The sequence below is a fragment of the Embiotoca jacksoni genome, unplaced genomic scaffold (genome assembly GCF_022577435.1).
Source record: "Embiotoca jacksoni isolate LCO1_2020_lvr unplaced genomic scaffold, fEmbJac1.0.p SCAF_62, whole genome shotgun sequence".
NCBI lineage: Eukaryota > Metazoa > Chordata > Actinopteri > Embiotocidae > Embiotoca > Embiotoca jacksoni.
This window is the reverse complement of record NW_027185417.1, coordinates 1723062-1735350: the sequence shown is the minus strand read 5'-3', so window position 1 is coordinate 1735350 and position 12289 is coordinate 1723062. Positions and strand designations below refer to the sequence as shown.

Sequence of the window (12289 nt, the reverse complement as noted above, 5' to 3'; positions counted from 1 at the left end):
GGCATCGTGCGCGCCCGCCGGCCCGCGGCGGACTTTTGAGGGGAGTGCGGCGGGTTCGAAAGACGAAAAGATGAAGGAGCACACAAATAAACACGAGCTCGGGCGGAGTAGAAATACATAATCTGCTTCATCAATGGCGAACTCTGCTTCTGCTTTGTTTGTCTCGCTGCCCTGCAGACAGACACACACACACACACACACGCGCACGCACACACAGTGAGGAGTTGGCAGGCGTTGTGCGGCACTGACAGGGACCAGGCGTCTCGCCTCAGTGGAGTGTGGAGAGATCTGTCAGAGTCGGGATGACCTCCAGGCTAAGGGCTCCCAGAGAACTCCGAGCCCAGACGACTGCATTTCATTGCATTTATTCATTCACTCACACGGGCTTCTTTTTGCGTGTATGTGTGTTTTTTTTTTTTTTTTTTTTTTCTCTGATCAAACCGGTTCAGAATATTTACAGAACCTGCGTACTTTGACAAATAGCCAGATAACCCGAAGAACGCAGGGTTTCAGCGGCGTGGGACAATTTGCGGAATTTGAAGCGGTCGACCTGGCGTTCAATCCCGCGCGTCGACGCGGCGTCTTCCTCACTGCAGCGTCACTGACGGACGACGGTGAACCCCTCGCAGCCGTGGGAATGCTTTCCGCAGCTGACGAAGGCCTCCGACCTCAACGCAGGGAGGCAAAGAAAAGCAGAATTTCCCCGAGAGATGGTCCAGGAACTATCACAGGATGAATTGATCTTGATATGATTTTGAAAAAGAAATGCCAAAAAAACAACACGTTGAAGGCATGAATGTTGTCTTAACATTCCTTTGCTTTGTTGAAGTTCAAATCCAACCTCTTCTCTAACTTAGGACGCCTCTTCGTTTTCAGGGCTGTAAATGGTATTAAAAGTGGAAAAATCAATATAAAAGATAATGGCTTTTGCTGTCCTTGGATTCACCTGCCCAGTGCACTTTATGAAACAAAAAAGTGTCAAATAATTTGTAGGTGCAGTGAATAATTTAGTTTCCTCTCGAAAACCCGATGTCATCCTTTTAGCCTTAATTGTGTTGCTATAAAAACCGCACGGCTGTATCAGCAGGGACGTGGTGAAACTCTTTCACCTTCTCTCCGGGAATTCAGGGAGTCTGGACATGTCGACGCACGACGCATCCGAGTGCGAGCCGCAGCAGCGTGTCCAAATAAATCCACGCACAGATAATTTAGGCCGAGTTCGACGACGGTGGGACAGGTTTCCAGCTAAAAATCGTTTCATCCACCGGTGGCTTTCTCCGACTCCAGTGGCGGTGTATTTATTCCTCCTTCAGGGCGACGCTCCGAGGCTTTGATTTCACATCCTCTTCGCAACCGTTCCCTTTTAACGTTTCCCGAAAAATCGGTCTGTCGGGAGAAAAAAAACCAAAAACGGCTCGTCCGATACAGAAACATGTAAAAGAAAAAAAAAAGGGGCTTTCATCATTGTTTCTGTCATTAGAACACATTATGAAGACGGACTTTCATCTGAGCCCGAAATCAAGAGGCTGACGTCGCGTATTGTCTGCGCCGCTGTGAAACTGGGACTAAAGATGTGATGAGATGAAAGTTTGCTCTTGTGTGTGTGTGTGTGTGTGTGTGTGTGTGTGTGTGTGTGTGTGTTTGGGGGGGTGGAGGGTGGACTGAGGAAAAAGCGGCAAACTGAGCGGTAAGAGGAGAGGAAGAAAAAAAAAAAAAAAAGGATGAAAGGGAATGCAGGATGAGACAAGGAGAGAGAGAGAGGGGAAGAAAAGAGAAAAGCAGAAAGTATAAAACAAAAGGAAAAGAAGCGGTGGACTGGACATCCATCGGAAAGGAAGCGAAGGAAGAAAAACAGGAAGGAGAAGATGAATATGTTGAAGCGAGAGACGGGAATAGAAGGGGTCAACGGAAAAACAAGGGGGAGCAGGGGACAGCAAAAAGAGCTTCGAGGGAAGAAAAATGTGCAAAGCTGGAGCAATGTAGATGAAGAAAAAGCAGAAGAGAAAGTGGATGAAGTGGAAGCGTGGAGGTGAAGGGTAAAAATGAAGAGGCGCGAGGGCGGAGAAGCGACGGTGGGAAGCAGACCGCTTGTAAACCGGAGGGAGGCGACCGTGTGAACGAAAGTGTGAGAAATGTAATCGGAGAGGAGAAGTGAGAGTGAAAGTTGGCTCTCTCCCAGCTCAGCACGCTTCCATGATTAAAACCAGTCAGCCCCCCCCCCCCCCCCCCCAACCCAGTCCTTAAACAATGCTGAGTCGCCACTTTTAGCATGCCAAAAGGGAGCGAGACATGTTTACAGCCCAAATCTGTTCTCAGGGCTCACCGCACGCTGATTGAGCTGTTCAGAGGCTGATTGAGCTGTTCAGAAGGCGGCACCGCCGCTCGCACACCTAAGACGGCGCATGGGGAAACGCACGGACAGAGATGCGCAGGGCGGGAGGGGATTTTCAAAGAAAGGTGTCCAAATTCAAATATGTTTGAATACTTTGTTTTGACATTCGGCATGTACTTTTTTTTTTTTTTTTCCTTGTTTTTTTTTTTCTCTCTCTCTCTCTCTCTCTCTACATACTCCCAGACATGTCAACGGCGTACACGGAGAATATGTACAAGTGCTGCATCCAGGATATCTTAAAAAAAAAAATGAAGCTTTGAACGATCCAGCGGATGACTGATCCGAATTGCCTTTTGTAAACTAGCATAAATATGAGCGGGGTAAAGACATCAAGTCCTATTTGAACCCTTTGACATACAATGCCCTTTTTTTTTTTTTTTTTTTTTTTTTTTTTAACTAAAAAGACTAGATTTTTTTCGCAGCCAGCCCCTAGTGGCCCTCAGTGGTATTGCACCTCGAGGTATTTCCGCATTCGTTTCACTTGTTTCACTCGTTTCATATATGTTCGAAAACTGAATATCTTTGAAACTGTGCCTGTTGATTGGTCAAAACAAGAAATTGAACTTCATGAAAATGTACCATTTTTTTTCTGACAATCCATTGATCATAGTAACACGTTGAAATATTTCATTTACAATGAGAGTGATCACCGGGGCCACTCTGGGTTTTTATTTCCGTTCAGCATGTGGTTTGAATTTCTGTTGGTCAAACTGAAGCTGCACACGAGCTGTAAACGGGCACTGAGGTTTGACAGCATTGTAATTTTTCAGTCAAACATTGTGTTTACAGTCACCAAAGCTATTCTCAAAGTAAACGGAGACAGCATCTCCTTGTGACAAGAAAGGAGCAGACCCACCCACACGGCCTCACCGCAGCATCAGCTGCTCTCCTCCTGCCGATCTGAGGCCACAACAGCTCGGCTGACTGCATCAACAGCTGTCGGGCAGCACACGGACCCACGCTGTGCGAAAAAACTGGGAACGCCGTGGTTTTAACCTGACGTCGGCCGATCCCAAAATGTTTCTCGTGACCGTTTTCAAAGTGTTCATTTAACAGAGAAGTAGGCGCAAAGCTCAGAAGTTGGGGGTGACGATGCAAATCCGTTTAAATAGTTCACGTTCGTTCCTTATATTCAGGTACTTATCGGTACCCTTCTGTCTAAAACAGATGCTGCTTCTCCAGTTTAATGACACCCTCGGTATCATGTTGCATTTAGTCCTCAGCCATCTCTGTGATTTGGGCTATTATTGTAATTCGATGGCCTTTAATAATGGTGTTCGTATGTGGGTGGCCAACTGTGATTGAATGCACCTGGCTCTGCCGTCATTGTGTGAGCAAGGTCTCATCTCTGCCCTGCGTTTGTTTCTGTTTTAACACTTACTTTGTGTGTGTGTGTGTGTGTGTGTGTGTGTGTGTGTGTGTGTGTGTGTGTGTGTGCGCTCGCTCGCGCTCTCTCTCTCTCTCTCTCTCTGTCTGCAGTTTTGGCAAGCAACTGGGGGGCAGACGAGGCTGTGAATGCATCACTTTGGAGCCATCAGAAATGATTGTGGTGAGTAGAGACACTGCCTCTCTCTCTTGTTTCAGAGTCCGTCTCGTCTTTGTCCCTCTCCCAAACACCCCCCCCCCTTTTATCCTCCCACCTCACCTATTTCTGCCCTTTTATATTATTCAGTTTTTTTTTTCCATCTTTATTTGATGTCTCGATCACCTCTTTTTCATCCGTACTCTCATGTCCGTCCTTTTTCTCTCTTTCTTTTCATCTTGTTCCCTCTCCCCCATCTCTGTTCTCCCCCTCTGTGTCCACCCCATCTCACTGTATCACTGTCCTGAAATTCAAATTCAAATGAGCCTCATTGGCAGGATGTGAATTTTTTGCCGAAGCCATTTCTTTCAGCATTAAAGTTGTCTGTTGTACCAATATTGAAACTGGAATGCAACCTATATTATATACATATTATGTAGACGACTGTGTCATCTTTTTGAAAGGAGAAGGTGAAGGTGTAAAAATCACAACATCTACATGTCTGACCACATTGGAGGCTGCCGGCCGCGCTTTGAGGACGTGGTGCAAAGCAGGCCGTCAAACAGATGAGATGCAATATTGTTTGAATATTTGGATGATGGTGCACATCTTCAGACAATCTCTTGACCCGGAATGCATTCATAGTGCCGTGTGCGCAACTGTTTACATGAAGAGCATGCCGCAAATAGTTTAATGGCTTGATGGCCCAGACTCAGCTTGCTCCTTCACCTCCACACAGCTGCTCTGTTTCGGCGTGAAGTGGGTGAAAGTTAGGGAAATGGTTGGACAGAGCTCGTCTGATTGGATGTCAGAAAGTTGTGAGGACAAGCGAGTGTTTTTGTACCATCCAAAAGTCTTTTTTTTCAAAGATTTGTGGGAAAAAGCAGGATCTCTCCTTCTATTTTCAAGCCAATATGGACAGCGGCGATTTATTCTGCAAATGTGCGTGTCTTTGTCACAGAGCTGTTACACAGATTGCTGGCCAAAGTTAAAGACCCACCCTTAATCGACTGGCAGCTTTTATGTGACAGAAAGAGCACTTTGTTATTTTTCAAACCCATTATATTCTAAGTATCATGTCGGGTCTCCTAAACCTTTTCGCTTCCAATGTAAGTTTAATTAGCCAGCACAGACTGGATATCTGGACACTGATGAACCTTTTAGAATATCTTAAAGTATTTTATTCAACGCGAGTTTAAGATAATATTGTCCACGTAGGAATGTCATGTTTCGGTTTGCCTCCGTAATGTCGCAGCGCTCACAAATCTCTGTCTCCTTTTCTGTTTCCTCCCCAATTGTCCTCTCCATTGTCCTGGACCATTCCCACCGAGGCTATTAAACAGGAAATAAAGAACAGACCTTGCACACATTTGACCTCTAACAGTGAGGTCAGAGAAGTCTCAGATGTTAGTAGGTTTTTCTACAGATTTTTTTTTATTTTTTTAAAGAAACAATCTAATTTCTGATGCTATGGCTGTACGGAATTACATAACTGCCATTACTGTAGCCTGGGGGAAAGTGATGAAACGTTATCATCCTTAGACCAACTGTCACTCTGTTTACTCGAAACTGAGGCAATAATGTGAAAGATTTTCATGTAAATTAAAGTCGGTATAAAAACAAATTAGGAAAGAACCACAAAGAAAGATGGAAGGAAAGAAAAAGTTTGTGTGGAGTGAGCAGTTAAATAACGGCGCATTAGTAGCCTAAAAGAAAAGAATGAACAGGAAACATGATCAAGGAGCAACTAATCTCAAGAACTAAAAGTCCCTTTTACTCACTGCTTCATCTCAAGAAATGTGACTGAAAAATGAAACCGATAACAAGGCAGTGACAAAGAAACAACTGTCATGCAGTCATATTTCTACTTTTTACCCAGTGTTTATCTCCTCATCTCTTTTAAACCGGTTGGAAGACTTCTATCTTGCGACATGAGATTTCAGTGCTCACTTTGCTGGGTGATTTAATGCCGCGATGAAGTTATGAAGTCGCATCTTTGAGGCTTGTGTGTGAGCAGTCGGCAACATTCAAGGCAGCGAACCACACTCAGGTTGTTCCAGGGACACCAGGACATAACTTTCCTGGAAAGGAAAAGGGATTGTAATAGTGCGGTGCTCTTTTCTGAGAGGCACTTATTTCTAAACTACCCCTGTGGGTCCTTTCAGGGGCTGTAGCTACAGAGAGGTGGTGCCGACGATCCTCCGGGTATGATCGTGTGATACTGCGTGAATGTGAAGTAGGACACTGCAGGGGAAAAAAAAAAAAAAGCCAACCAGCTCAGCTGATTCAGTCGCCCGAAGGAGTGAAAGATAAAGTAGATTTGATTAGGGGAAAAAAAAAAAGAAAAGAAAAAGAGTTCGTGACCGAGGGAATAAAATTGGTTTGAATTAAACCATTGAATTAAATCATGCACTGCGTGTGTCATCCTGAGAGAGACGTTGGCAGTAAGGAGGGGGAGGGATGAGAGCGGGGTGAGGGTTAGAAAGAGACCAAATGAATCAGCTCATCAGAACCTTGTTTGTCTGCGTCTGCCTCCGCTTCGATGGCCGTGTCTGTTTTTGGCTCATAGTATTTGCATTTTTGTCTGAGCACTGAGAAATGAGATTGTTTAGAGGATGCTGTTAATATCCAAGCATAGAATTTAGTTGTTGTAACGGCAGACTATTATTCCTTATAAATATTCATCTGATAACGGACATGTATGTGACATGGTCACCGTTTAACCTCTACTGATAGGGATTGATCGAAAGCTTTTCCGTTCGCTGTCAGATGTGTCTGTCTTGGGAAAGCTCTTTTGACACACGGCTGTAACTGACGCATGTTCGGTTTCAGTCAGTAGCGACTCGTTTCGAATAAAATCGAGAAAAACTGGGAAGCGAGTTTTAATGACAAGCTGAACAAAGAAAACATGGCACGTCGGTTTTTTTTGTTGTTGTTTTTTTTTGGAACTGGTCACGGTGGTTGACAAATGATCTCTGGGAAGTACGGTACAAAATAGTGTTCATCATCAATGACGCCTTCAGAAAAATAAGGAAGAAAATGGAGGAATTTGATTAACAACTGCAACACTGAAGACTGAAAATGACAAGAAAAGCTGTCAGGAACACAAATATGCACATCACACACACACGGTCAGATAAAACCCACAAGAGCAGAGGGACCGTGGTCTAGTCACACTGCAGCCAAACAGCTAATTAGGTCCATGGGAATAGTAGAGGGAATGTAATCTGTGGTTTTCGTCAGGACTCCGGTCACAGGATGGACAGGAGTGACATTCACTGACTGACAGGGCGGGGTTGTTTTTCTCTGTGTGTGTGTGTGTGTGTGTGTGTGTGTTCATGAGTGTGTGTGTGATGGGAATGGAGGGAAATGAAAAGAAGTAAGCAGTGGGAAGAAGAGAGAGAGAGAAAAAAAAGTTTGCTGATGCACACTGGCAGGAGAAACCATCAGATAGACAGAGAGGAATGTAAACCAGCGTGTGAGTCGACGTGAAGTTAATCACACGCGCTTATTTAAATGCGCAGAGGAAACAGGAAATGTGGTCACTCTAAAGCAGCGATTGTGGTCACGGGATAGACAGCGGCTCATATTCAGCCGAACAGCCGGAGAGACGCACACACACACACACACACACACGCACACACACACACACACACACACACACTCACTCAGCGAGACAAAAAGATAGTTATATGGTCACAGGACAGACATGAAAGTGTGGTACAATTCAAACCACCCCCCTCCCTGTCTCATGAGGCCCATTAAAACGAGCCGAGATGCCATTTTCTACCGTGAGAAGGGACACATCGATACCAATACCGGGCCCGTTTACAACTGTTATTTACTAGTTTATAGCCGATTTATCCCTCATGCGGTGGTTTCAGAGTCCATTATGACAAAACTACCCACAATGCAGTCGTTACCCTGTATATGGTAGCAGAACTTCCCTTTCACGAGGCGGTCCGCCCGTCTGTTTCGACTCATTGCACCTATTGAGTCCCATTTCGACTGTGACAGAAAATCTTTGACTTAATTTTCTCTCATGGTTTATTTTAAAGCCGTTTTCTGATCGATGCGCGAGATCGTCTCCACGCAAACTACTTTGTGATGCTTACCTTTGAGGAATATAATCTCAGGCTTTTCATTGGTTCGAAGCATCATGAGTTTTGTTGTACGCGTTTCATTTGTGGGAATACAGGCGGCACAGTTCTTCAGCTCTTCTACTTTTCTCTTGGCACAAACACGGGCGTCGTATCTCCTCATCACTCTCTGTGGCCGGTCATGGGTCTGTGAACGCAAGAGCTCTCCGAGTACACATGACCGACAGGAGGGAGAAATCACACAATGGTCAGTTACAAAAGCACCGTTTGTGGTGTTCATGCTGTACACTGTTACAAAATCTTAAGCGCTTCACTACATTTCAAGCTGATGGGAAAGTCCGAGGGTATGATTACAAGATTTCACATTAGATCTTCCCTCACAATTTGATCTTTTTGTGCACATATGAATGAAAGGAGAAATACGTTTCAGTGAGTCTCACCTCACTAGTCCCGTGTTTCCACTCTGTGGTATTTGGCTTGACTACATTCAACTCGGCCCCAGGGACTTTTCTGGAATTTGTTTCCCCGCTACCCACTCAGTGCAGCCTGTCAAATATTCTTGACACTTTGTGAAGCTGCCGTGACGTCATCTTCAACACGACACACATTTGCTTGATCTTGTCATCGGCAACCAAACAGAGGGAAGTCTCCACCTCCTCGGTTAACCACAGCTTGATTTTTGCGGGTTTTCCATTTCATCGAGTTGTCCAGTGAATGCCAAAAAGCTGTAACTGTTGTAGTAGTTTCCAGGGACAATTATGTCTGACCCGTCAGTGGTCTGCAGTGTTTTAACGGCAACAAAGGCGAGTTGTAGAGATGAGTTGAGCCAGCCAGTGGAAAAGTCACATAAAACACTGTCGGGCACGTTTGGTACATGAATGAATACATGGACACTTGGCGTGTTTATGTAGCTCTAATAATTCTAACATGTAGCATATTTTTTAGAATTAGGCACAAAAAACAAAAAAACAAATCAACATCAGATTAATCAACTCCAGGGATAGAAGATAGAAGAGTCACAAACAACCAGGGAGAGGACATCATACAGATAAAGGGCAGGAAATTAGAGATAAGTCAAACAGAGGCTGAAAAAGAGGCGGCAAAAGATGGAGCTCAAAATTTTTTCAATTGTCCGGTTAATTTTATTCCTCTCTTGGCTTCTCAGACACGCAGACTGAAAACTTGACAAACTGGAACTCTGAACAACATCAGTGTTACTCTGACCAGACAAACAGAAACATGGGAGGGCACAGTTGTTCAAAGGTGCCAAACACTCCAACCAATATTTTGGACACAGGCAAAGATGAAGGTCACTGTTCAAACTATAGGTATTATCAGCTGATAGCAGAGTCTCAACAAATCTATCAAAAGAACAAGACGAGGTGCCAAGTGGGGAAAAAAATAAATGTAGGTTTTGTTCAGGATTCCAAGATAATGACGACAGAGAAGTGAATGGATAAATATATGGTCAGACACAAAGGGACATAAAAGATAGATACTCTTTTTAAAATATAGTTGAGTAGGGGAGAGTTGAATTAAAGGGGCATTGCAACGATTTTACACGTCAAATTCTTGTTTTATCGGTCGGCAGTGCAACTGCATGTATAGGGGGGGGGGGACGGGGGACGGTTGCCCTCTGTTGCTCTAGAGGGAGCTGCGCAATGTTTAATGAGCTGTCGGCTGTTGAAAGACTACCATTCAGAAAAAGTACATGAAATCTTTTGTAGGAGGAAGTTCACTTGTTCCTCATCTCTGCTTGAGGCTGGAGCAACTTGAGGTTATATTGGTCACCACTTGCATAAGACAGCAAGATCTCCAACTGAACTGTTGGCAGTCCGGATGCATTGTGGGTAATGGAGGGAGCGGGTTTTGAAAAATACGACAACAAAGACGATATCCTGCTGGATTGAACAACTGTTCATCTTGTTTTTGGCGGTGTTATAAAAGTACAGTAAGGGTTGGAATGTAGTTTGCGGCAAATTTTCCGCTCTATCTCGCACAAAACTAATATTCAAAGTCATATTCAACTAAAGACAACAAATAAAACAAACTAATATTCAAAGTCATATTCAACTAAAGACAACAAAAAACAGAAACTAATATTCAAAGTCATATTCAACTAAAGACAACAAAAAAGAACAGAAACAAATATTCAAAGTCATATTCAACTAAAGACAACAAAAAACAGAAACTAATATTCAAAGTCATATTCAACTAAAGACAACAAAAAAGAACAGAAACAAATATTCAAAGTCATATTCAACTAAAGACAACAAAAAAGAACAGAAACAAATATTCAAAGTCATATTCAACTAAAGACAACAAAAAACAGAAACTAATATTCAAAGTCATATTCAACTAAAGACAACAAAAAAGAGCAGAAACAAATATTCAAAGTCATATTCAACTAAAGACAACAAAAAAAGAACAGAAACAAATATTCAAAGTCATATTCAACTAAAGACAACAAAAAACAAACTAATATTCAAAGTCATATTCAACTAAAGACAACAAAAAACAGAAACTAATATTCAAAGTCATATTCAACTAAAGACAACAAAAAAGAGCAGAAACAAATATTCAAAACGGTAGGAAAGAAAAGAAGAATTACAGCAAAACAAAGAGATTGAGTCTTTTTTCTTTTTTTCATGTAGTCATTACCGACATAATAAGGCTATTGATTTTCTTAAGGTTATGCAATGGAGAAAGAAAACAAATTCCTCCTGCGACAACAGACCAGCACAACAAGTCTACGGAGAATTAATTGAATGGCCGGAATCTGTGTGCCGTGCTGTTTTTCTTTTCTTTCTGCCCGCTGAGGATACTTGTGTATTTACGGTTTCCTGGTGGAAACTGTGGGCTCAGTGTATGCTCTGAGCGCGTGTCAGACGGCGACAGAGAGCGAGCAGGCGAGCATGTGAGGAACTCTGTCTGTAAGCCTGCAGCTTGTCGAGCAGCTGATATCTGTCTTGAACTCCCGGGCCCTCGGAGGAGGACAACTCGTGGCAAATTTGAGGCGAAATCCGACGCAGGGCTCGTTTTTCCTGTCCTCGTCCTGGATTTGTTTGTTTGTTCATTTAATTCTGTTCTTTTCTTTCTTCTATTCTGGACGATTGCCCCCAGAGGATGTCATGTTTTGGGATCCCCCAGGATTTTGGACTTTGTTTTAAAATTTGGACGCCGCACTTCTATTCATCTTTTGTGTAGAAGCGTTTCCCTGCTGGGGTTTTTTTCCACTCCCCTGTGGTATTTCCTGCTTTTATGTGTTGTTCTGATTCCGTCCTTGAGTCCGGATGAGTGTGCTCCGCTGGCACCGGCTCTCTGCGCTCTGGAAGAACTGGATGTTCAACCAGGAGCCAGAAGAAGAGCAGGGCCAGATCTCTGACGCTCCGGTGCATGAAGCCGACCAACGGAAAAAGGAAGGGAACACATTGAAGGATCAAGAGCCCGACCTTCAGAATTTGACAGAACTCAAGCCCCAAAACTTGGATTATAAGAAGCAGAAATCAGAAATTCACAACCAGAATGTGGATTTTACAAATCTGAACGCAGTTCCTGAGATCCAAAAGTCTGAACTACTGAGACTTAGCTGCCCTGAGCCATGCTCTCGGGTCTCAAACTGTGAGGATCAGTCTTCCAGCTGCCCCCATGCACCTGAAGGTTGTCGATGCAAATCCCACAGAAGCTGCCACTCTGAGGAGAGTTTCGACTGTGTATTGCAGGTGGATAACGGCAGCGAGGGGGACGACGGGTTACTACAAAGAGAGGGATCCCAACGCCGGTCCAGGCGGCGCTTCAGGAGGGTCAACCCCAGAGGAGAGCGGGAACTGATCACAGACGGCCAAGAGCCCGGCAGCTACAACACGGTAAGAGTAAAATGCTTACCCCGTCTGTTATAACATATTAAACCTAAATTGTTTCACTGATAACAGAAGTTGAACTAAACACAATTACATTTGATTTGTATAGCTGTTTACGTTTTACATGTTGTATCAGGAAATGGCTGCTTTCTGAGGGTCTTTAAAATCATCGTAGAATTTAAAGACGTTCGAATGCCTGATTAATGAGTGCTTTCAGTTTCAGCGGTAGCAGATGACACAAGTTGGAAAATGTCCACAGCTTCTCTTTGTTAAATCCTGATCGTTTTTAGCTCAGAGTCATGCAGAGAACTTTAGTCTCATCAAAGGTTTGCCTTTAGTGTTAGATTAAAAAAAAAAAAAAAAATGATGACAAGTTTTAAAAGAACAAGGACAACAAAAGCAGGTGGGAAAAGCT

At 43.7% G+C, this 12289-nt stretch overlaps 1 protein-coding gene across 4 annotated transcripts in view; it reads left to right on the top strand.

The window, feature by feature from the left end:
• The window catches only part of rapgef6 (Rap guanine nucleotide exchange factor (GEF) 6), a 111268-nt gene that overhangs the window by 11475 nt on the left and 87504 nt on the right, over positions 1-12289 (top strand). For 3 of the 4 annotated variants that reach the window (XM_069174914.1, XM_069174913.1, XM_069174912.1), the window contains exons 4-5: positions 3872-3941; positions 11737-11880. In XM_069174914.1, the coding sequence (XP_069031015.1) occupies positions 3872-3941; positions 11737-11880 (214 nt within the window). Of the gene's footprint in view, positions 1-3871; positions 3942-8812; positions 11881-12289 lie in introns of those variants that run through there. The other variant, XM_069174911.1, reaches the window with a different exon arrangement.